Genomic DNA, 24,224 nt, shown 5'->3' with positions numbered 1-24,224 from the left:
GTCTTAAAAAATACTCACCTGTATAATTATAGGTATAGGAAACAAAAATAAACATTTAATGTGAAAATATCTTCTGAGGCATTAGTAAATTGTGGTTTCTTCACCTGACAAAACACCATTTTAAAGTGATTATTTCTGTATATTAATATGGATGGTCAATTTAAGTTTATATGATAAGAGAAAAATGTGAAATCATCATTGTTAAACAAGATTCTTTCTGAGATTACAGGAATAAAATTAAACTCGGCGAACTGCTACTGTCTAGTACGGCCCCTGGTGGCTCAGGTTCACAGGCACCTAGTAAAAATGCTGCACAACCAGCCTCACTGCTGAAACACGTCCCCAAAAGTTTTCTTATTCATAGATGGCTTGACAGCGCTTTCAAACCACATCACCACCAAGCTGAAAAAATCAGAGGCATATCAGTAGTGCCTTAGGAGGTGTATTTTTCAGTCACTCTTACTCGTTATCCATAGGGAGAACGAGATGGAGAGCACAGGCTCTGTCTCGCCCTCTGCGAAGCACAGGACCAAGCACCCCAGGCACCCCCTACGCCAATAACCAATGTAATACGGTGCTGAGGGTTCGAGCACACGCAGTCCTGTAGAGGGGAGGGAGCCGACATGGAAAATGGAAACCACGACCCTTTCCAACCCACCAGGTGCCACACAGGCGCAGGCAAGAGAGAGCAGAGGTTCCTGGTGCTGTTCGTTCTGCTGACGCTGCTCCCTGTGTACTTCCCAGAGCTAAAAGAACGAGAGCAAATACGATGGTCGTCATTGCCATCTCCCGAGCAGGGCTCACCTCTGCTCACCTCTCGGAGAGGCATAACCCTGAGTGTACTAACATACGTTGTGAACACAAGAGTAGATTTCCAGGGGAAACTTTTCAGATTTCCTTTTCAATCCTGGGCTAGTTTCGGATTGTTCTCACTAGAGTTTCACCCTGTTAATGACAGTAAAAAAGGAAAATAGAGAGGATAAATATGATAAATTCTCATACAACTGAGAGCGGGTACTTGTGGAACAACACAGAAAAGCTGGCAATTGGATCCACTGCTTATCTTTCTAGATTAAAAATGTAACCTTGAAAAGCTCTTAACTATCTTAAATCTGTTTTTTTATTTACTTACTTACTGCAAGTTACAGCATCAAGCACCTGAAGCTGTCAGAAAACTCTCTTTCATTTCAAAAATACAACAGTTCAAACAAAAAGTCCTTTCCTGCGAGGCTGGTGAGGCACTGGCACAGGTTGCCGAGAGAAGCTGTGGCTGCCCCCTCCCTGGCAGTGTTCAAGGCCAGGCTGGATGGGGCTTGGAGCAACCTGGTGTAGTGGGAGGTGTCCCTGCCCATGGCAGGGGGGGTGGAACTGGATGATCTTTAAGTTCCCTTTCAACTCAAACCATTCTGTGATTCCAAATCCTATTCTCCACCCCTAGCATCCCTGTCTCTAGCCCATGGCCACTCTCCTTTGCTGAACAAGCTTCCAAAGGAACCTGGAAACTTTCAATTTGAATAGCAGCATTTTCTCTTCGACAAACCTTTTTCAGTATAATCATGTACAAGCAGAGTTCTTACTCCTTGCAGTCTTCTCAAACACACTGACCTCTATCTTACAGCATCTTGCAGGTGCCTTGTCAGCTATAAACCAGTCAGATTATGTTGAGCTTTTTCTGGGTAAAGACAGTACATGGAATTTTACCTTCTGTCCCACAGATATGTCTATATTCTCACCTGTAGTGCACCCCATGCCATTCAATTTAATCTAAAATCCATTTATTGAGCTCAGAAATTTGTCTGTGACTGAGGCAAAATTTACATTTAAATAGCATGTCCCTAAACCTCACCAAGTTTTAATTCGAAGATGAATGTAGAGGATCTGCTCTGTTGGTAGTTTGTTCCAGTGGTCACTCAAACTCACTGTGTCGTATAGATTCAAATTCATCCATGGCTCTTGTTAAACCTTCCTTCTCTAACTTAAAGGACTCTTTAGTTCAGATTTTTTTTTACTCTGCAAAGGCCTTCATGCAATATGGCCAAGTCACCACCTAGTGTTCTTCTTTAGAAGTTTGCTTACATATCTGACCTTGCAAGCATTTCAAGCACTTTTTTCACACCTTTGGCAGCTTTTTAAGGCACCTTTTCCAGGGTTTCAACGTCCTATCAGAAACGTTTCAGAAACTGCGTGACGATCAGACTGCTCCGCTGCACCAAGCAGTGACGAAGTGGTGCAGCCTTGCAACACAATCAACTTTAAAAAGGCTGCAGAGACTTGTAAGAAATTGTGCCCGATGCAATAAATCAGAACCAAAGCAGCCGTACTGGAGAAGTTCTGCATCCTATTTATATGCTTTCTTCACTTAAATGTGACCTCCCAACAACAACAAAAAAAAACAACAACAACCCAGCGAACACAAAACCAAGCAGGCGCACGTTTCATTTTGCAATTTTATCTTGTGCAGAAGGATCCAAACAACTCTCGGAACTTGCAGGCTTCGCCTTCACACCTGCCGGGCGGCAGGAGCTCTCTCTGACCGCCCCCCGGCCCCGGGGCGGGTGAACCGGCCCCGGGCTGCACGGCTCGGCCTGCCCCACTGCTGGTCGCCGAACGGCCGGGCACCCCTCACGCCGGGGGGGGGGTTCCACAGTGGGGGCTCAACGTCCTCCCGCCTGAGGCGCCTCCTCCGGCCCCTCCTCAGGCCGCTCCCTGAGCCACACGGACACGCGGGACGCGGGTCGGACGGGTCACAGGGGACGTGGCCCCCACCCCGGTGACCCCCACCTCGCCCCCCGGGAGCGATGGGGGGACGAGCCCCCGCCACCTCGACCGCCGCCCCTCAGCGCGGCCACCACCGCGGCGCCCCGGGCAGCCCCGCTCGCGCTGCCGGCGGGAACCGCTGTACGGGGAGCCTGGCCCCGTGGGACGCGCACGCGCGTCACCGCCCCACCCCCATTGCCTCCTGGGAGCTGTAGTTCTAGCGCCCGCCCCTGGTAGGCGCCGCCTGCTGGGTCATAGAGCTCCGGCGTACCCGGCTAGAGCGCCGCTGCCCGCCCCCCGCGGCCAGGCGGTGCGGGGCTGGGCAGGGCAGGGCCGGGCGGGGAGGCGGGGCCGGGCGGTGGCCGGGAGGTTCCCGGTACGGTACAGCCCGGCGCCGCGCTCCGCCGCGGGGAACGCTTCACCAGGCCGGGCCGCCGGGCGGGTGAGGCTGCCGGCGGTGGCGGGGAGGAGAGGGAGCGGGTGGGCCGCTTGGGGAGGTGGGGAATATCGGTGCGGGCGGGTCCGCGCAGGGAGCGGCGAGTCGCTGGTGCGGGCGGGAGGCGGCGCGGGGGAAGAGGCGCGGGCGGGCGGGTTCGGGCGCTCTCCCTTGCCCCCCCTGCCGTGACCACCCGGTGCCCCGCCGTGACGGCGGCTGGCGGAGGATCCCCCGCAGCGTCTCCTCGGCGCCCCGCCGGCTGCCCAGAGGGGCTGGGGCCAGGCGCCGCCTTTCACCGAGCACTCCGGCCTGCCCGCATGGCTGTGGCGGGAGCGGGACACCCGCCCCGGGGGAGCTCGGCCTTCACCGGGCCGTGGGGGGGTGTGAGGGCATGAGGCGAGGCCCGGGGCGGCTGAGGAGGCGGCTGCCTGGCGCTGAGGAGGCGGCTGGCGGGAGCCTCGCCGGTGGCGGCACGCCTCGACACCCCGTGGCCTGCGGCGGGGAGGCGGCGGTGGGGCGAGCGAGGGGGGGGGGCTCTGGGCTTGAGGCGGCTGGAGCGGGGTGGCCAGGGGGTGCCTCGATGCTTCTGGTTCCGCAGGGGCGCTGGGGATCACGCAGAACGTCTCCTGTATCGCAGGAAACTCTCCAGGCGGCCCAGCAGGGTTGGCACCTCAGCGTACCTTCCGAGGCGCCTCACCGGCTCCCTTCCACGGGTGAGTGCTGCCCAGCGGCGTGCGTGTGGCTCGGGGTGCTGGGGAACCCACCGCTGAGGGTTTGGTTTTCCTGTCAGTGGCGGTTGCTTGACAAGATCGATGTCGGTTATACTGGAGCTTAAAGGAGAGCCAGGGAGACAGTGGAGAAGTTGATTGGGAAGTATCTCAAGTGGTCTCTTGCCGTCAGGCAGGATCCAGTGTACTTAAACTTATCCCTGACAGATACTTACTTAATTGGCTCTTACAGATTATGGAATTCATGGAGTGCCTTCTCCCTCTCTCCAAGGTAACCTGCTTCAATGCTTAGCTATCATTTAGAGTTAGAATTTTTTCTTAATAGATGACCTAAATCTCCGTTGTTGAAACTAAGCTGATTATTATCTTGTGCTATCCAGAGTAGACCTGGAGAACAATGGGTCAGTGTTCTCTTGCCAGCAGACTGGTGGGTGTTTGCAAGTTTCCACTCACAATCTTCTCCAAACTGAGTGAACCCACTTCTCATGTTTCTTTGGTCCCTGAGCTCTGTTAAGTATTTCCACCATCCTTGGGCTGTTAAACTCAGAACTAGGTGCTGTACTCCAGTGGAGATACTGTTAGCTCTGAGGAAGCGGGGTAATTATCTCCCCTAAAAATTCCAGAATGATGCCGGCTTATTTGGCAACATTCTTACATTGCTAAAATAATCAAATTGTGATCTACTGTAAGCCAGATCCTTTTTTGCTATACTGCTACCCACAGAATTATTCCTGAAGAGGTATCCATGGGGTTTTTTTTCTTTACTAAGTATATTATTTTGCACTTGTTATTAGTTTGAGAAGAAGTTAACCTGGATCATCGTAACTTTTTCTATTTAATTTTGGTCTCTAAAATCCGCTCTTCAATCCCTCCCTCCAAGTTTGGGCTCATCCACAAATAGTTAAGTAGTGCCAGGCCCTGCACATTGTGATAAACCTTTCCAGTTTGGCAGCGTGAGTTTCTCAGACACTTTCTTCTTTTTTCATGTTTCTACTAAAGCTGCAACTCATTCTGTGCCATGGCTTTGCAGCTGAGCCAAATCCTACAGAGAATCTTAAGTGAGGAAACCACTGATTCCTTTGAATTTACTTCTGTGCACAGAGTAGGGATTGCTCACAGCTTAAAAACTAGAAATATGTGTGAAATCCTGAATCCTTGTGAAGTTTTCATGCCTTGCATACGGCTTCTGGATGTCCCAGACACCTGGTTACAGATTACAGAGCATGACGATTGCTGACAGTTTGCCATTCTCCCTCTTGAAGCTGTTGGGCTGTGCAGAGGGAACTGAAAAGGTTTCTCTAGAGATGTCAGGCACATCGTGCAACCCGTTTTTTCAAAAATAGTGGAATGAAGGTTTTCTGTGGCTTTTTCTAGCTATAAACCAGTAATTTCTACTTTGCAGGACACTGTGAAAATAGGTACTCCTAAAGCGATATCCCAATGATAAAAATGTCCCCAGAATTACTGCAGATACTAAAAAATAAAAAGGGCATTTACAAATGTACATATATTTTTGTATGGATATTCATATGTAGATATTCCACTGGTATGTGGAAATACCAGTCTGCAGGCATGATCAGCTGCCTGCTGCTTTCATCCCTTCTACCCAACAAACAGTGAGCTACAAGGTGGTTTGTGAACTTTGACAAAAAGGTGCTGAATCACTTGGGAAAAGAAAAAAAAATATTAAAATACCCCCACTGCATTACAGGATGTTGAAGATTATGAGTTGTTCCTGTGCTATCATAGTGTGGCTCATGCCTGAGGTAGATGAGTCTGTGTTCTAAGTTCTTTTACATTGTTTTCTATTTCATTTCCTCAGAAGAATCTGCTTGGATCCTAACTTTCTTCAAAATTGCATTTGGTTTTTCAGAGAGCTTTCTGGAATAACCATACAAATGTCTTGTTCTCACCCACTTAATACAGGATCCGATTTATAGTTAATACACTAATGCTTGGTTGTACTTGTAAGGGATTACTTTATCTGATCACAAATGGTCCATGAAGCTGATTGAGAGGCGATATTTTGGAAATCTTTAATACTGAAGTCATTTGAAAATACTCTGAGAAGCAGCAGCCTGTCGATTAGAATGAAGTGGTGATGAAAATGCAGCAGACTAAGATTAGGTGAACAGCAAAGTTTCTTTTTCTCAAAATTGCATTTCACTGTGGAAACATTGTAAACAAAGAAGTCTAGGGTTGAGGATTAAGCATAGATGAATATTCTGTGTATATTGACTTCGCTGGAAGGAAGAGTCTGGCATTGGCAGGGTCATAAGCAAAATAATCATACAGGTATTGTTCTCTGTCCTCTACAGTAAATTTTTTTTCTTTTCATTCTAACTTGTTTAGATGTCTCACATTAAAAATCATGGAGCTAGGAAAGGCAAAGCTTCTGAGAACTGGCCTTAATGCCTTATACCAAGCAATTCACCCTGTGCATGGTATTGCCTGGACGGATGGGAAGCAGGTGATCCTGACTGCTTTACACCTTCATAACGGAGAACCGAAATTTGGGGACTCGAGTGTTGTCGGTCAGTTCGAACATGTCCACGGGCTCTACTGGGGCCCGTGCCCCCCTGATGCCCCGGCTCTGCTCGCTGTTCAGCACAAGAAGCACATCACCATTTGGCAGCTCTGTTTTAACGTCACGGAAAGAAATAAGCTCTTAGTTTCTCAGATATGCGACATCAGCGAGCCGTTCCCCGTGCTCCCCCAAGGCTGCGTGTGGCACCCCAAGAAGGAGATCTTGGCCGTGCTGACCACCCGGGATGCCTCGGTCTTACACTCTGTTCATCTCAACAACTCCAGGATTAAAGCTGATATTAAAGGCAGCGGTCTCATCCACTGCGCCTGTTGGACGAAGGAAGGCAGTCGCTTAGTGGTGGGGGTGGGCAGTGCCCTTCATTCTTACATTTGGGATGATGCTCAGAAAACGCTGAATGCTTGTTCTTTTTGCCCGGTCTTTGATGTGGGAGGCTACATCTGCGCTGTGGAAGCTACGCTGAGTTTCCAAGTGGCTGTTGCCACCGAGCTTCCTCTAGACAAGATCTGTGGCTTAAATGCTGGTGCTGCATTTGAAGTTCCTTCGAGCGTTGAAACCGAGTCCTTCCCCTCGCAGTCCAGCTTGTGCGGGGAGGAGGAGTATTCCATGGATGGGGGGAAGAGGTCGCTGGACTGTGAGAAGCCCTTGTCTGTTGTGACATCTCCCGTGGATCTAACTCACATACTTTCTAGCAAGCAGGGTGCTGATTCCAGTCCTCTTCTTCATCTGAGGCCCAAGGACTACCTAACGGGAAGTGGCCAAGATTCTTCGCATCTCATCTTGGTGACTTTTGAGAGAAAGGTCACCTCTACCAAAAAAGTTAGCATCCCGGGCATTCTGGTCCCTGATATAATGGCTTTTGACCCCAAAACTCAAACTGTGTCGGTTGCCTCCAATACTTGTAACGTTATTTTAGTCTATTCGCTGACTTCATCCACTTTACCCAATATTCAACAAATTCAGCTAGAGAAAAATGAGAAACCAAAGGGTTTGTGCTTCTTGACCAATAAATTGTTACTGATACTGGTTGGAAGACAAAAATTCAGTGACCCTGCATTTCTTCCCTCTTCAAGGTCAGACAAGTACATGATCCGGTTGATGATTAAGGAACTCGTATTTGAAGTGGGTCCTTCAACATCTGGCTCAGTTAATGGGAGCTCCCATTTGAACCTTTCACACGTACCTCATGATCTTGCTGCAGACGTTCACCCTCTCAGCCGTGGACTCTTGATACCGGATCGTGCTGCCATGCAGTCCCCTACCAGCAGAAGGAAACTCATTGAAGAAATTAAGAGTCCTGTTTATGAGCAAAGCTTGTTGAACATGAGTGACCTCAAAGATAAAAAAGTTTCCATTCATTTTCCTCCAGTTGTTGAGCCTCTCGATGCCGAACCAGTTAATCGGACTGTGGCACTGTCTGCCGCGTCGCTAGCCTTTCCTAACAAGCCAACATCTCCAAAAAGGCAGGCGGATGCAGCTTCCAAAATACCAAATTCTTACAAGAATAACCTATTAAGTGAAAAGGAGGCAAGTTACTTTTCAAAAAACGTGGAAAAACTGTCTGGTAACTTCACAGAATTACAGCATCATCTCTGTGAATTAACTGAGCTGCTAAAATCTGGGAAGAGAAATCTTCCAGCGTACCCATCTTCACAGGAGCCCTCTTTTATTCACATCACCTGCCAGGTAATTTTAATATTGGAAGCCTTAATGATAAAATCAGGTTGTGGATGTGTGTTCTTTGCACAGATTTAAGACACGGACTCATGTCAGATTATGTGCAGGAAGGATGTCATCCGAGGAACGTTCAGTGTGTGCAGATTCGGTCCGTATGAATGACCTCGCTGCAGGCAGGTGCACCGGATCGGAGTCTTGTTTAGACTTAGTTAGGCTTTATGTAAGCCTGGCTTGGTTTTATCGCCCTTCTTCCTGTAATTGCATCTCAGTCCCTATTTATAGTTCTTTTAAATATTTGTATTTTTCTCTGATGGGAGGTGGAATGAGGGAAATATTTCAGATCATTTTTCTAAATTAAACTTCATGTATCCAAAATTATTGCCATTGCAGATGGATGTTGCAGTAGTGCGTTCATTCTTGCACCGCTGTCTGTACTGGTGGTATAAACAGAGCATTTCTGAAAAACAAACAAAAAAAGACCATTATCATGTTGTGGTCAATAGGATTAGATTTCCATCCTGTTGTAGGCGGGACTAATGTTCCAAGTCCCGTCACTCTGCAGGCTTTCAGTGTTTTTAAAGAGCTGTAATATTCGGGCACGTGCAGCTCCCTGTCCCTGCCCCGCGCTGGGCTGGGCTCCTTGGCCTGACCCGGGCAGCCGAACCCCCTCCTGCTGCACGGGGCTTCTGGCACCGCAGAGCGCCCACGCCTGACGGTTCACTTGCGGAATTAAAGCCTCGGGTGAAGTTCTAGGAAGGTGATGTTTTTCCTAGGCAACTCCTGGAGCTTTCTGTTTGGAAATTCAGTCAAGTGAGAATTTCCATGAGTGGGAGTTGGTATCAATCTCCCGTCCTCCTGTGAGGACAACAAAAATAATGGAGATTGAAACAAAAAAAAAAAAAAAAAAAAAGGAGAAATGCTTTGGCTCTGAAACTGAAATGTTGCTAATTAGTATTGAGAGCACCGTCTGAGAAGGAAAGACACCCTTAGGGACACGGTAGATAGTTCCATTAACATAGCTTAAAAATGGATTTAAAATCAAATTTCATGTGAAAGACATTTTCCTTGGCTGAAAGAAGGCACTTCCAAATCTCATGGTAGAAAGTTTAAGTTACCTGATTATCAAAAATTGGCACAAATCTACTAGGTCTCTTCTAGAATTCAGATTAATAAACCTTAGCCAATGTTCAAAGTCATTTAAATGACCATTTTCCTTTCAATAGACTCTTATTTTTCAGCTTTATTATTACAAAAACTTATTATTCTCAACTTTTGTAGCATTGAACTCTTAGTTCCTAGATCATATTCCCTCACCGTCCTCACTGTTTTCCATTGTAAACATTTGATTATTGTAATAACTCTTAATTTTTCTGGCTCTCTTAAATCTTAATTATATATGGGGCGTTACTGTGAAAAGTGAGTTCCCCTCGGCAGGTCTGGTGTCTCGTTTAGCTGTTGTCTAGAAGCCTACTTCAGTTGGAGGCGGCACAGATTCCCGTTACTCTTTCATATTCACCTCTCTTTTCACATACAGTCTGAAACCAAGTTACTGACCAGTTTGTCTTGCTGATCCGAGAGCTCGCTGAGCCACGCCTGCCTGGGAGGGCCTTGCCAGTTAAAGTAGAGCTACTGTCTTACTGTACATATTTTGATCACTGATTGTTTGTGGCAAGAAAAGCATTTGACTTTTGAATGACAAGCGACATTGGAAAGTCTGGCAGCAGATGCTGGGGTTTAGCTTTAGTCAGCATGGATTTGATTCACAAATGGTTAACAGGCAAACAGGCGTCCTCGCCTCCTGTGCTGAGCCCGGGTCGTCTCCCTACTGCCCGAGTTACGAGCTGTGTCTTACAGAACGTTGAGGAACCCCAAAATGTCCCAAATAAGCGGTGTCTTCAAGAGGGCAGAGTGTATCAGTGCAGGGAGCACAGAGCACGTGTGCGTCTCCAGCCTCCCCTCGGCCATACACCGGATGGATGGGTCCGTCCGCAGCAGGGAAGAGGAGCCAGAATTTACTTGATCGTGGTTTTGTCATGACCCAGCGGTGGTATCGAGGCTTCCCTGGGGAGTGACTTGGTTGTGTGAATTCTGTCCTATGCACAGGCAGAGTTTGTAGTTTTGGTAACAACTGATCTTTTGCAGATTTTAAAAATACTTTGCTTTGCCCCGTAGGGGTTATTCTTTGAAGGCACTTTGTGGATTTTAAGGGCATTGATGGTGAGAGGTGAGGCAAACAAGCCCTTCTGATTGAGACAAACAAGCCCTTCTGATCTGTCAGTCCGTTCCTCATCCCAAAGGCTCATGGGTGGGAGTTCTCACCCCTTCTGAAGTTGTGGATCAGGGAGGGGGGAGGATGGAAAACCTGCAGCTTTTCAGACGCCCCTGGAAAACGTCCCTCGGAGGCGCTAGGGTGAGAGGCAGGCGTGGGTGAAGCTCAGGAATTCTTCAGCAGCAGCAGCAGCAGCAGCGCACGATTTCCTCTGCTGTTGTTCTGGCACGTGCTGAATTAGCACAGTTGCTTGCTGCTATCGCTCGCAGATCATCCCTTTGAGAGCTGAGACTTTAAAGTATAAATCTTGCAAATGGGTCTGAATGAGTTTGACGTTCTGTAAATGATGTAGTTGAAGGCTCGTCTGTGATCCTGTGTTGATTAACGGCATTTTGACATCTCTGCTTAAATATACATCACAGTATCTAATGATTCTTTTTTGAATTTACAGAAGCAGCTTTCCAGGAGCGATGCAGATGAAAGACGAGCTGTTATTCTCTGTGGTGGTAAACTCCGTCTCAATATAGTCCAGCAGCTATTCAGTCTCTCTCTTGTAGAGATGCAGCACGGTACGTTGGGATGACGCGGTAACACCGCCACTCTGAACACGTGCGGCGCTCCCTGTGAGCAGCAGCAATGTGCCTAATCCCATCTGGAGAGAAAACAAGGAAGAAGTAATGAAAGATTATTAATAAATTTGTATTATTATTGGTGTTATTATTCATATTAACACTCATTCGTTTTGTAACATAAAGATTCTTCTCTGGGCTTTTACTGAGAGGAACCTTTACATTATTGAAAAAAATAATTGAGCAAACTTTCACGTGTTGATGCCCCCTTATCAAGTAGCAGGTTACAGAGGAAAGTGGCTGTCCCCCAGTATTTTATGTATGTTTTCAGCTATTCTAAATGGAGAAGCCTGAGCAATGAGGAGGTTAGAGTTGAGTGGTGGTTTTGGAATGCAGTTTTCTGTACTTTAATCTGTAGTCCCAGCGTCTGGTCCGCTCTAAGGAAAGGATCTCTCCATTTTAGCAGTGCGTTTCGCTTCGGTTTTCCCTGTGAACAAAACTGCATTTCTTACTGCTGTGGTTGCCTCTGCTGTCGTCCGTCCCACGCGCATCCTCTGTGTCGGTTCTAAGTGAGTTACCTTTGGCTGGGGTGCTTTTGAGGTCTGATCCTCCCTGCTACAGGTACCGTCTGTGCTACAGTCCGGCTACTTGCCTGCCCTGCCTGCTGGCAGGTTGCTGAGCCACTCTCCCAAAGCCTCAGGGCTGCTGTTCTTACCGTTGCGCCAGTTTTCTTTTGCTTTCGGTAGTTGCTGGAAGGTGTGTGGTGTTCCAGTACCGGGAGAAACCTCTAGTCGGGTGGGTCACTAGCGCGTGAATCTTGGCGAGGTTCTACCGCTCTTACACGAGTTTGGCAGTGCCCCCGCTGCCGGGTCGGTTCCCTGCATCGGAGCACAGCGACTGTTTTAGTGATGTCACGGCACAACCCAGAAACGTGCGATATACCCGGTGACGACAGTCAGCGGTTTTGCAGACACCAATCTCTTAATTTTTCAGACTGGAATTTTATTTCGAGCAATAAGACTTGAACAACTTCTTCCTGGCAAGAAAAATGTCCCCGTTACCTCTGTTAGTTCAACTTCTCATTTTTAGCTTAAAAATGTCGATTTAACAGAGTTGGTTGCCCAGGAATGAGTAATCATCATGCCTGTGACTAGCCTTTCTTGTTACATTTTAAAAGCAAATTTCTTTATTAATTCTACAAATATTACTAGACAAATGAGCACAGTAGGAATGGTATTTTCAAAGTCCTGAATCGTATTGATTTTGAAGTTTGGTCCAAATGAGATACTAAGCCAAAAGATTAAAGGGTTGCGTGCTTTTAAGCTACAATCTTCTCGTGACCTTACTTGTGACATGGAGTTACATAATGTAAATTTACAAACAGCTGGAAATGTTTCTCTGAATTCCCTCAGCCCCCACCGGCTCCATTTTATTTCTTCACCGGCTTAACGGGTACGAGTGTGAAAGTTTTCTGGTTTATGTGGGTTGGTAGAAGGCAGCGTTTCGCATTCAGTAAACGATTTCAAATGGTAAAAATAATGCTAATGGTGATGTGAAGTCAGATGGCGAATGGACGAGAGACACGAGGTTTGTACAGTATAGTACAGTATTTCTTCCTTGTATTTCTTGGGATGAATTACATTGAAATTACATAATAGAGGCAGTTTCTAAATTGTTTTTGTGATATTAATTTGTCATTTCACTTAATGAATTTCTGCTTTTTACAGTGTCTGCACAGCTTAAGTGCTGTGAAGTAGCTTATGAATACCTCATTAAAAACAGATCTGGGTGCTTATGAGTTCTGTTCAGAATTTCATTCCTCCTCCTCATTTGAAGCAAGCATTTATTATAGTCTTGTCTCCTAGGGGCAAGGTTGGTCAGAAAGCTGTTTCACGTAGTTATAAATTGTCCTTCATTTTTGAGATTATGCAACCTGTATCTCCCCATACTTTTTTTTTTTTGCTAGAAAAACTGTAAACATACGGAAGCATTTAACTTCAATTTTAGGAGAAAAATGTCTTGCACCTTAAACATACCTAATTACAGGAAGGCTTATAACCAGACATTCACATATCTCCACAGGTTCATCTTGGATTGTTCTCACAGCGGACAGCGAGGGCTTTGTTCCGCTGACGTTTACGTCCCTGCAGGAGGTGGTCGTACGAGATGCCAGTGCGAAAGGCTACAGCGCCCGTTCTTCCAAAACTTTGGACATCATCAGCTCTACAGAAGGGTGTAGGCCCGCTTCTTCTGAAAGCCTGGACATCACAAGTTCTTTGGAAGTCCTCAGAGACTGCTCCTCCAAGGCTTTAGACAGCAGCAGTGCTTCCGAACAACCCAGCAGTAAAATGTGATTTTTGACTGTGGTGTTGTCATACCCGTCTTATGTATGATGGGAAACGTCTAAATTTACGGTACAGGGCTGCAAATTCTAAACAACACTCTGTCTCCAAGCTCTGTTGGATTTCCATACCTTTTATTTTTTTTTGCATATCACTGTAAATTATTTATTTGATCCTTGGAAACGTTAGGGGTTGTTTTTTTATACTGAGCAGTTTTTTTAAATATGCCTCTGCAGCATAGACCAGGTCTTTGTATCAGTGGTTGAAAAGATGCGTTCTTGTGAGCTGAAGTTTACATCTTGGTCTTTAATCTGTTGGTGTTTTTAGATGATAGTCAGCTTGGATAATAAAGAAATCCTTGAAAACGCTGCACTGTCCCCCATTTCCTCACTTCTGTCAAAGCCTGAAACTTTACACTGTTGTTGCTTAGGAATGGTGCCTGCAGGAGCGCACGGGGGTTTGCACGGGTGTTGCTCGGGGTGTAAACACTAGTTGAGGTTTATGGAGTTTGGGACAAAGTATGATGGTGTGGAATAGCCGTGGTGTGGAATAGCCGTAGTGTGTAGAAGCAAGACCCTTTTCCCCTCCTGTGCCCACCAATAACGCCTCTGGGTGGATTTGGGGAGGTGGCTGTCATGTGTGTCACCTTTTGTGGTGGGCTGAGCCCCCAGCCAGCTGCTCCCCTATGCAGGACGGGGGACACAATGGGAAGGGCAAAAGCAAGAACAACCGGTGGGTTGAGGTAAAGAGAGTTCAAGAGGTGAAACGGAAGCAGTGGGTGCGAGCGGAGCAAACCGAGGGCGGTGGGTACGTCCCAGCGGCAGGCGGGAGGGCAAAGCTGCGTCACGTGTGACGGTGCCTTGGGAAAACGAGCGCCGTAACCCAACATCCTTTCTCGCACCTTTTATTGCTGAGCGCCGTGTCCGGTGGTGTGGGATATCCCTTTGGTCACCTGGCCCCACTGTGTCCCTTCCCGGCTTCTTGGGCATGGCCCGGCCTCCTGGCTGGCGGGGCAGAGCGGGAAAAGGCACAGCCTCGGTACTGCGCAAGCGCTGCTCCGCAACAGCCCCGGCTGGTGGGTTCAGGCGCCGATGCAGAGCACCATACAGGCTGCTGTGAAGAAAACTCCATCCCAGCCAGACCCAGTACATCAGTACAGGTGTAAAATGACTTTAGTTACATGTGAATAACTAAACATTTGCTAGTTAGTATTTCTAAACATCTCTTGTCTTCCTCTTACCTTGGGAACAGTACTGTTAACATTACCAACATGGCTTCAGTACTTCTCTTTTAGTTTTCGTAGCTAATGTCTGCTGAACAGGCTAAGGGAAGTCCAATAACCCATCACCTGGAGAACAACCAATTTCAAAGCTGGCAGAAGAAAACGTTTTATGGGCTTTTGTAGTGAGAGACACAAAATGCAAAGGTGAAATTTAGAAAACAGTGCAAGTTTCTGTAGCATGGGGGGCAGCATTGAAGAAAAGGCGGTAAGCCAAGATGCTACCTGTGAAATTAAAGTGTGGTAACGTTAAGCAGTTTATCAGGCACTAACTGTGTGAGAAGGAATTAAGTGATGAGATTATAGAATTGGAGCTGCTGTCTCAGGACTAATATAATTTTTTTTTTTATTGCCTATTTGGAAATTTAGCCATTGTCAAAAAATCATCTGTCCACAGAATACAGTATTAAAGACGCAACAAAGAGCTCTCAGTGTTGTGTGGTGCAACTGGAAGGTGGCAGCTTTCGATGAGCAGGGGAGGAGGAAAACAGGTGAAATAATTGGGCGATTCTGGGCTCCATCCTGTACGTTACAAGCATCCGTTCTCAGCAGTTGTCACTGCTGAAGCAGGAGGTGGTCCACGATCGCCGTTCCTCTTACCAGAAAGGCATCGACACCAGAGCCTCAGCACTGGGTGCATGTTCAAAGCAGGCTGGATGCTGGGGACGGTCCATGAGTCTTCTCAACCGCCTGATGGTCCTTCTTCATGCCAGTTCCTGGTTTCAACATCCCACTAACCCGTGGGAGGCGAGGGTTAGGGCTGAGTGCTCTCGGCCCTGCAGGAAACCTCTGCCACCTGCACGGGCCCCTGCACCCCGAGAGGGTGCCTGGAATTGCACGTGCCCAAAATGCTGCTTCTGTGATTTCGTTATGCAGCCAAACAGCACATAAAAATTAGCCAGAAGAGGCAGTGTCTCCTGCCAGAGGCATGCTCAGTCTCGGGTTGCTCCAGGCAGGTTTTCAGGACCCTTCCAGCTCCCCAGGTGAGCACCAGGAACTACACGTGCATGGGGCAGTGCTGTGTCGGGCAACTAGAGCAGAGACAGCAAGTGTGAGTCACCCACTAAAAGCTGGTCAAGGGATGACACTAGCTCTTTGTGGTGTTACGTCATGTGGACAAATACTGAATTTGAAATACAACCCTGGGAATCTCAGAAGAATTAAATCCTTACGTTTACAGAACTGCTTGTTTCTAATCAAGAAATCATTTCTAAAACTATGGGCAGGTCTGCACCAAAGTTGAACGTTAAACAAAGCCCAAATCACTGAAGATGTAGCAAGCATAATACTAACGGTAATGAAACCTTACCTACCGGTGCTGAAAACTTCAGAGAGGGATGTGCAAGCAGGTGGAAGTCACCATGATCTAACGCAGGGGGCTGGGGACAGGACTTAGCGGAATCTGCAACTGAGGCTGTTGCTCTCTTGCTAAGATACCCTTGGTAAATTAATAGAATCATAGAATCATTAGGTTGGAAAAGACCCTTAAGATCATCAAGTCCAACTGTCAACCCAACACCACCGTGCGCACTAAACCGTGTCCTGAAGTGCCACATCTACACATTTTTTGAACACCTCCAGGGACGGTGACTCCACCACCTCCCTGAGCAGCCTGTGCCAATGTTTGACCACTCTTTCAGGAAAGAAATTTTTCCTAGTGTCCAATCTAAACCTCCCCTGGCACAACTTGAGGCCATTTTCTCATCCTGTCACTTGTTACTTGGGAGAAGAGACCAACCCCCACCTCACTACAGCCTCCTCTCAGGCAGCTGTAGAGAGTGATAAGGTCTCCCCTCAGCCTCCTCTTCTCCACACTAAACACCCCCAGTTCCCTCAGTCACTCCTCACAGACCTGTTCTCCAGGCCCTTCACCAGCTCCGTTGCCCTTCTCTGGACACGCTCCAGCACCTCAATGTTTCTCTTGCAGTGAAGGGCCCAAAACTGCACCCAGCATTCGAGATGTGGCCTCACTTCAAATTAAGTGCTTTTTATATTTCAGCTGAACTGTAATAGGTGTTAATAATAATCTTGTGTATAGGTTATGTGGGCTGTAATGCTAGAAGTGTACCAAGTCTTATTTACGAATAAATTTAGTGGGATAACCAGCTTATTTCTTCCAGACAGTTCATCAAAAGGGTTAGAAAAGATTACATAAAAAAAAAAAAAAAACAAACAAAACCCACCCACACACAAAACCTTAGAGAAGTTAAACTTTGTTTCAATTAACACTTTGCATCTGAAAAAAGAGCAAAGAAACTAGTGCAAAACTGTTTATAGCCATTATCTTACTCATGTGTGTTGTTATTTACCTTAAGGACAACTTCAGGCTCGCTCCTGCTGCGTGAAAGCGTGAGTTCTGGGAGTTGCATTTGAAGCAGAGTTCCTAATTTACTTGGTTTTAAGTGTTTTTCTGAGCCTGGTTTTCACTGTGGCAAATTTCCCTGCATCCACAGTTGTAGATGGTACAAGTCGATACGGTGACGATGAGGAATGGTGTGTCTGGTGTACACAAGCTTGGGGATGGGACATGTACACAACGGGAGATAAAAAGCACTTGCTGGAATTTCCCTTGACCTTGAAGAGAGAGACGTTGTTATACTCAGGTTTGTGTCCATAAATGCACAGCTAATGGTTTTCAAAATCTCTGTGATGAAATGTTACTAAAAAAACCTTATGTTCATGTTCCGATTTCATTTCATTTTCTTTTACTTAGAGTTCTGATGGTTCGTGATTGCATGTGGATTTTGTTCATATCCGTACAAAGAAAGCCTGTGCTCTCAGTGCCTTTGAAGATAAAACCTTAAATGAATCTTTTTCATCTCAAATCAGACACTTCTATTCTGTTTACAATGTCCCCGAACTTTAAAAGATTAATTAACATTCAAAAACGAGGTAATAAAGTGAATGTCCCTTTATCTGTTGCATCCTTTGAGTCTAAAAGCAACTGCTAAAAGAACTTGCAACGCTATCCTATGACTTAAACCTTATTAAAATAAAAAGGTACAATAAAACTACCATTTCAGTGTCACAAAAACGAATTAGCCTGGGATAACGTGAGTTTCCTCATAAGCACATTTTCAGGTGTACACATTGCTACGCTGGTTGTACACCAACATGGTCATTATATACGATGTGTCTAATTGTCATGTAGTTAATAGCTTATTACTTCTCTCTTCTAATATATCTTCTAATTACAGGTATTATCCATATGCTCCATGGAATGTATCCGGAATTTCTTTTAGCATTAACGTGTTCTTCACCTGTATAACGTTCAACGAACATCCAGCAGTAGCGCTGAGCACTGGTGCCAACCAGGGGATCGCTCCCTTTCGAAGCGGCTTCCCATTGAAGGTCTGCAGTTCAGCTGGAATCCCAGAGCCGGGGTCTCCCATGAGGTCAGCCAGACGCTTGGGTGAAGTTAAGGAGCTGATAACCGTCTTCGCTCAGAGCTCCGACGCTTCTGCTTGAGGTAGAAGCTTATGGCTGCTGGTGAGCGTTCAGTTGGAGACTAAATTAATGGCATTGAAAAGCTGCTGCAAGAGTTTTTAAGCAATAATTTGAAGCCTCAAGGGATAATGTCTTCTTTGCTCCGGTCAGCTGTCCTTGGGGCAGCTTTGTTGGTGGCTTTGCTGGGAACCTCTGTGAGAAGTTTCTCCCAGTAGGATGGGACTCCAGTCCTACCGTTCCCATGGCCGCTGAGCAGCTGCAGAGCAGTTGCAGTAAAACAGGCTGAGCTGCACCGAGATTTTCTTTCAGTTTTAAAAACCACTTTTCAGTAAAAACCCCGACCTTTTATCAGGTGTGCTGAAATTCCTCTTGAATGGTTTTATTTACTTATTGCCAGCACCTCTTATTTATATCCCCCCTCCTTTTTTTACTGCTCTCTTGTTGGCAAAGGGGAAGGAAAGGGAAGAAAGCCAAAGCCACAAACCCTAGTGGCAACCACCACGTAGACCAGTAGACGACAAACTATCTCATCCAAAGATCCTTGGCTCTTCCATTCTGCAGAATGCAAGACCACACCACCAAGTAAGTGGCTTCTCACAACCAAGCATGAAAGACACACACACAAAAAAATAATCAAAGCTTCTTGAAGCCTGAAGCCTTAACATACACATACAGCTTCTGCCACCAAAGTCCCACCATGTTCCATTGCTTTATCCCCAGTGGGAGCATTATAGTTCAGGAGCAAATCAGATCATTCATCCTCAGCTCTCAGCTGTGAGTTTTCCAAATGAAACAAGTGGAGAGGTACAGGAACACGATGGAAAGCAAGGTGTTTTTTCTCCCTGCATCCTATTTCTTCTAAGATGGGTAGGTGCTGTGCTTCCTTCACCCCTAGCAGCTGCTTTTTTATTTTTGTGTAGTGGGATTTCAACCCCAGCTGGTGGTGGGAAGAATCATCTTCCAGCAGAAGTCCATGCCCAACACAAAATGTATTTGATGGATTCAACCTATTGCCTGCTCTGTCTTCAGTTTGTCCCACAAGATCCAAGTCCCTCTTTCCTATCAGTCTTTATTACTTCTCCAGGGACGTCTGGCTCTCTGGCGACTGCGAGCAACCACCTGAGTGAGGGCCACAGGCACACTAGTGTTCACCAAGCACCACCACTGACTGCTCCAAAACTATGCCCAGTTTCAATTAATTTCTGGATTAACTCAGCCTGCCCTGCAATGTGTCTCAGTCATGGATTTATCGAGCAGTTTCCTTTACTCAGGTCCACCTTGTAGGTAACAGGTACAATTGCTGCCCACCAGAGAGGACACGGTGGGGTCTGAAAAAGGTGAAGGAAAAGAAAGATGGAATTTGGGTTCCCTTTGTGTATCTTGCGTGAGTTCCTTGCGCATCACACCCTACGCTCGCTTACTGGTTCTCCTCATTTAGAGTGGGTCTATCAGGCTCTTCCAGATCGGCTTGATAATGTCCGCAGACACCAAGTCAGGAGTCACAGCACCAGGACCAAAACACATTCCCTTCTGTGCTGTGACACGGAGAAGGCCAACATCCCAGCAGGTTTTCTAACTGTCCCCTCTATCAAGCTCCTCGTTATTTCAGTTGCACGCCAGAAAAATTAAGATACGTCTTTCTCAGCTGTTATAGCATTGCTTCTGCCGACTGTCCAGTTCCTGGGAATCCTCCAGCACTGACATTCCACCCTGTTTGCTGCAGTCTCTGAACATCTTTTGGGTCAAGCTGCTGCTTTTTCTATTGATCTGCTTTTGTACGAATACGGGCTCAGGCAGGGGATCAGGGAGGGACAAGCTGAGCACGTGAATATCTGTTACCCAGAAAGTGTTCACTGATTCTCTGAGTCTCCTCTGCTCTGCATGTGGTATTTGGGTCTCCACATCCACCATCTTTCCACATGGTCATTGATGTCAATCCAAGAGCCCTTAGGGGAGGATTGCAGGGTGGTTTTAGGGAGATTTCTTCTCCTATGGCTCTTCTTTCACCCCTACAAGTCACTTCAGGAATTCTGGAGTTGCCCATTCTCTCTGTCCAGCCAGCTCAGCACAGCTGAGACTTTGCCAGGAGTCTGGAGGTGGCTTCAGTTTTGCATTCATCCCACACCGATGTCAGCAGGTTCTTCTGAGCACTGAGACCCACAGTCTGAAGTGACTGGCACTGGCAGAATCTCTGAAACTGCTGGATGTGGCGAATGTGCAGATTCTTCTTGATGACTTTGAAGGTGAGTTCTTTTTTGAAACACAAGGGCCATGCTTCCTCATGGGCTGCAGCCAACTTGGGACAGAAACTTCTCAGCCACTGTAAGCCTGGTTCCATCATGATGACAAGCTGGCGTCCTGAGCTGGCTTTAGGCAGGTGAAAAAAATCCTCTAGGCAAAACAGAGATGAAAGTCCATGATGGAGAATGCCAAGATGCAAAGGAAATCCTTTTGATCCTTTGCTGAATGGAGATGATTCCACGCACATCAGCAAAGACGAGCTGGCAGGGGATGGGTGCTGGGTCTCCAAAGCGTACCTCCGTCAGTGAAGCTGAGCAAGCGACCGTCAATTCCACAGGATCTGAGCAATCCTTCCTCACCATCCACAGCAGAAAGCAGTGAAAATGAGGACAGAAAGCTGAAGGACAGAGCTGAAATTCATAGTCTTGTCTAACGTAACTCGGGATGAGAAATAGATCAGGAAATAATATTTCTTTTTGCTTCCACACTTCTAGAGCAAACATTCAGGCTTCATCAGTGCCGCTGCTCTCCAGTTGGGGTGAGAGACCTCACCTCTGAAATGACACTGAGGACCCAGCTTTTCTGCAGAGTGACACGGCTTCAGGGCTGTTCTCCCTCTGTTGTTTGTCCAGCTCTGTGTGGTGCCAGTGTTTGTCTTCGGAGACTGTAAATTCTCAGGTGCAACACAGCAAAAAAGTCTCCTCCTCCGCTTCAGGGAGACGCATGCTGCTGCTTTGTCTTTCGAATGAAGCTTCCCAGCAAGTTAGCATCTGGTTTATGCAGCAGATTTGGTGCTTAATGATGTGAAAGCTATCCGATTTCATACTTTAAGCCTATAACATATACACATTTTTGTAACCATAATACTCAGCACTCTTGCTGGGTATCTGAACCATGGTCTTGCAGAGAGTTAAGGTAAAAAAAAAAAAATCATTCGGTGCAGCACGAGGAACTTGTGATCTCAAGAACTGCAGGAAAACAAAACCCCCTCCCTCACCTGCCAGTTATATGAATCCAGCTGACCTTTCCATCAATCGGTCTAGAAGTTTTCTGAAGGGAAAGACTTTATTATAACTTTTTGAGACTGTTTTCACATGACTATGATAGGAAATTTGTACAAGGTACTATACACTAGACTGCTGTTGGCTGTACCCCACAGCATAAGACTTTGAACTAACCTGCCTTCTCTTCCTCATCTTCAAAGAGCTGGATAGCAAATACCAAGTCTCAAAGGATCTGAGTTTCCCTTAAGTAAACTCCTCCTCTCAAGAACAGTGATTTAATTTTGCTTTTTCTACCTACAGCTCAGAAGGACAAGTAGAGAAGGAGATGAACAAGTGATAACTGTAAACAAACCATGAACCCCAAAAAAGTAGGGTTTGGCTTTAAAACATTGTCCACTTCAGCTCTCTTACTTAGAACGCAGAGGGTGAATAGAGAGGAGAGGATGCAGCAGGGATTGAATCTAGCAGCGGTTCTTATAAGGGGCAGGAGTGACTTAAGGTATTAGTACTCAAATCTACAGAGCCCTTCCTGAAACCCATGACCTGACACCGCAGGTCCCAGCCTTCAGGGACTCCCCAGGGCCAGATGCCCGAGGTGGTATTCACCTATTAAAGTGGGGGACTCAGCACGACTGATCTAATCCACCTAAGCTGTGGCAGGTCAGCAAGCTCAGGGGCAGACAGGGTACAGGAGGGCGGGAGAACACAGTTAGCAGGAGCCATGGCCACCCCCTCCTTCAGGGCCTGAAGGGGAACAGCAGCTCACCCACGCGCTTGGCTGTGACCCACGGCGAGACTCACCACCGGCGGTAACACACAGGAAGGTCATACGGCCTTGGAAGGTTTCAACATCATTTTTAGGTAGAAATTACAAGGGGGGTGAAGCTGCAAGAGAAGTCTAGTGACCGGTTCAGCTGCTGGCTGTGCCAGCAACCAGCCCAGCATAGCAGATCTGGGCTGCCACCACTGTCCTTCAACGAGGGCAAGGAACAGGCATGGCTTGCCATACGGGGGACTACCTGGTAAGATGTAGCTCCGTTATTCTTTTTTCTTCCTTTTTTTTTTGTGTAAATCCATTTGTTGGAACTGCTCATGTTGCCCATCAGGCACTCAGCTGGTTTAACCCAATCTCCCATATTCTTGCGACTGTATTTGGGTCTTACTTGAGTGAGAGCCCCCGGGGACTGAGCCTGGCCCTGGTTACTGCCAATCAGTGCAAGGCAGGAGGTTTACATCAGATTAGCATTTAATCCGAATGGTTGTCGATACAAGAATCTGCTGCTTTTGGCCAGACAATCTGAATGTACATAAAGCATATGTATGTATCCTTTCAACTGGCAAGGAGACGTACAAAGTTCGTTCACTTTACAGCACCAACACTGAGCCCTAAAAAAAGAACATTATAAAAAAAAAAAATCTTGCCCTGCACTTACTCTTCCATTCTTTTTACTTACAAAAATACATTCGTTTTCTTAACAAAAGTAGAACTCTGGTAATAAAATAAAATAATGAGATTTTCAAAATATAAAAATACTCTGCTACATTTCACCTACGGGAGCTTTCTATTTTATTTTGGCAGTGCCCATTATCGCTACCATAGGCAAAATGAAGACTGAGCACATCTCTGTTAGATAAATATCACATTGTCTCCTTGGAGAAGAGGAAAACAGTTTACAATCAACTAAGTTTACCTTGCAAGAGACTGAATTCAGATTGGGTGTTGTGCAATTTAGAGGTAACTGCACAATTGATCTAGAAATAATATCTTAAGCCACATTCAAATTACTCCAATTAACCACAGCCAGCAGTTTCTGCAGCCCTTTTATCACTGGGCTAAGTATTCGGCTTATGTACACTGACACAGATCCACTGCCTTGTAGCTACAGATTTATAGCAGCTCAAAACGTAACCCATTAAAAAAACATTAACAGCCTCTACTGGGATTTCTGGTTGTTTTTAAAGACGCCTATTCAGAAATACACAAATATTACAGAATAAATCAAACCCCCCAAACTGTTTTCTATGACGTTTTGGAGCTATGTGATATTACCACATAACTTACCTACTTTGAAGTGCAGTAAATCTGCTATTTAAAATTCCAGACTCAAAATTGTAAATAGGCTTATGGTTTTTATTGTTGCAAACACATCTGCCCCAGGCATACAAATCTTGATTTGTCCAAGAACCAAAACAAAAACCCCAGCCTTAGATGCCAATTCAACAGAAGTCTTAAACATAGTTAACTCTTACCCACGCTCAAAATATATCCTTAAAAGCTCACTCATGATTAAGCTTTTTGCTGAATTAGGACAGTTCACTAGGCCTTAGACTTCAAACTTGCCTGAGAAGGTTTCAGTATTAAAGAGACACTCAGTGGCTGCACTGATTTTACTTCACAGTGTCTTTCAGTAAAAGCTCTCCCAGTTTCCAGTCCCAGTGCTGTGAGTCACTTCTCAGATGGCCCTGAGCAAATTACTTGTGGTCACTGCCTCTGGTGACACCTACTGCAAGTGCTCCCGACAGAGCTGCAAGCCAGACCTCCAAAGGCACTTCTGGCACAGAATAAAGGCACCCTCCCACGTAGTGAAGCCAGTGAGCTGTACATTCCTGTCTTGTCTTGCATTGTGCTCATTTCTGCAAGGCAAGCAAGGCTTCAGCTCTTGGGTTCATCACCCTCCCCTCCACGTTTAGGTATGTCTTCAGAGTCCAGTCATTTTAGCTTCAGTTTGGAGTCATGCTCTGCAGGTCTCTGTCTCCACCGACTACAGAAGCAGCCCAGAATGACTAGGTCTGAACGTAAGTGCTCCAGAAAGTGCCTGAGGTTAGATGTGTCTTTCATCTACAGAAAGTGTTCAGCAGTGTGAATCTATAGTAGAAAAGAGGTTTCAGTTAATGTATTTAAAGCATGATGACACCCTTGACTGAAAAAA

The 24,224-nt window shown here is 46.4% G+C and overlaps 1 protein-coding gene across 1 annotated transcript; it reads left to right on the top strand.

Moving 5' to 3' along the window:
* Positions 1 to 3,856: 3,856 nt before the first annotated feature.
* Positions 3,857 to 13,692, top strand: LOC104339719 (WD repeat and coiled-coil-containing protein). The gene is made up of 4 exons (XM_009949117.2): positions 3,857 to 3,906; positions 6,274 to 8,152; positions 10,864 to 10,981; positions 13,064 to 13,692. Exons 2-4 carry the CDS (start codon positions 6,293 to 6,295, stop codon positions 13,333 to 13,335), a joined length of 2,250 nt encoding a protein of 749 aa, XP_009947419.1. The 5' UTR covers positions 3,857 to 3,906; positions 6,274 to 6,292; the 3' UTR covers positions 13,336 to 13,692.
* The last annotated feature ends 10,532 nt before the right edge of the window (positions 13,693 to 24,224 follow it).

Source organism: Leptosomus discolor, chromosome 2 (assembly GCF_034619465.1).
Source record: "Leptosomus discolor isolate bLepDis1 chromosome 2, bLepDis1.hap2, whole genome shotgun sequence".
In the NCBI taxonomy this organism is placed as follows: domain Eukaryota; kingdom Metazoa; phylum Chordata; class Aves; order Leptosomiformes; family Leptosomidae; genus Leptosomus; species Leptosomus discolor.
This window is presented reverse-complemented; position numbering and strand designations above follow the sequence as displayed.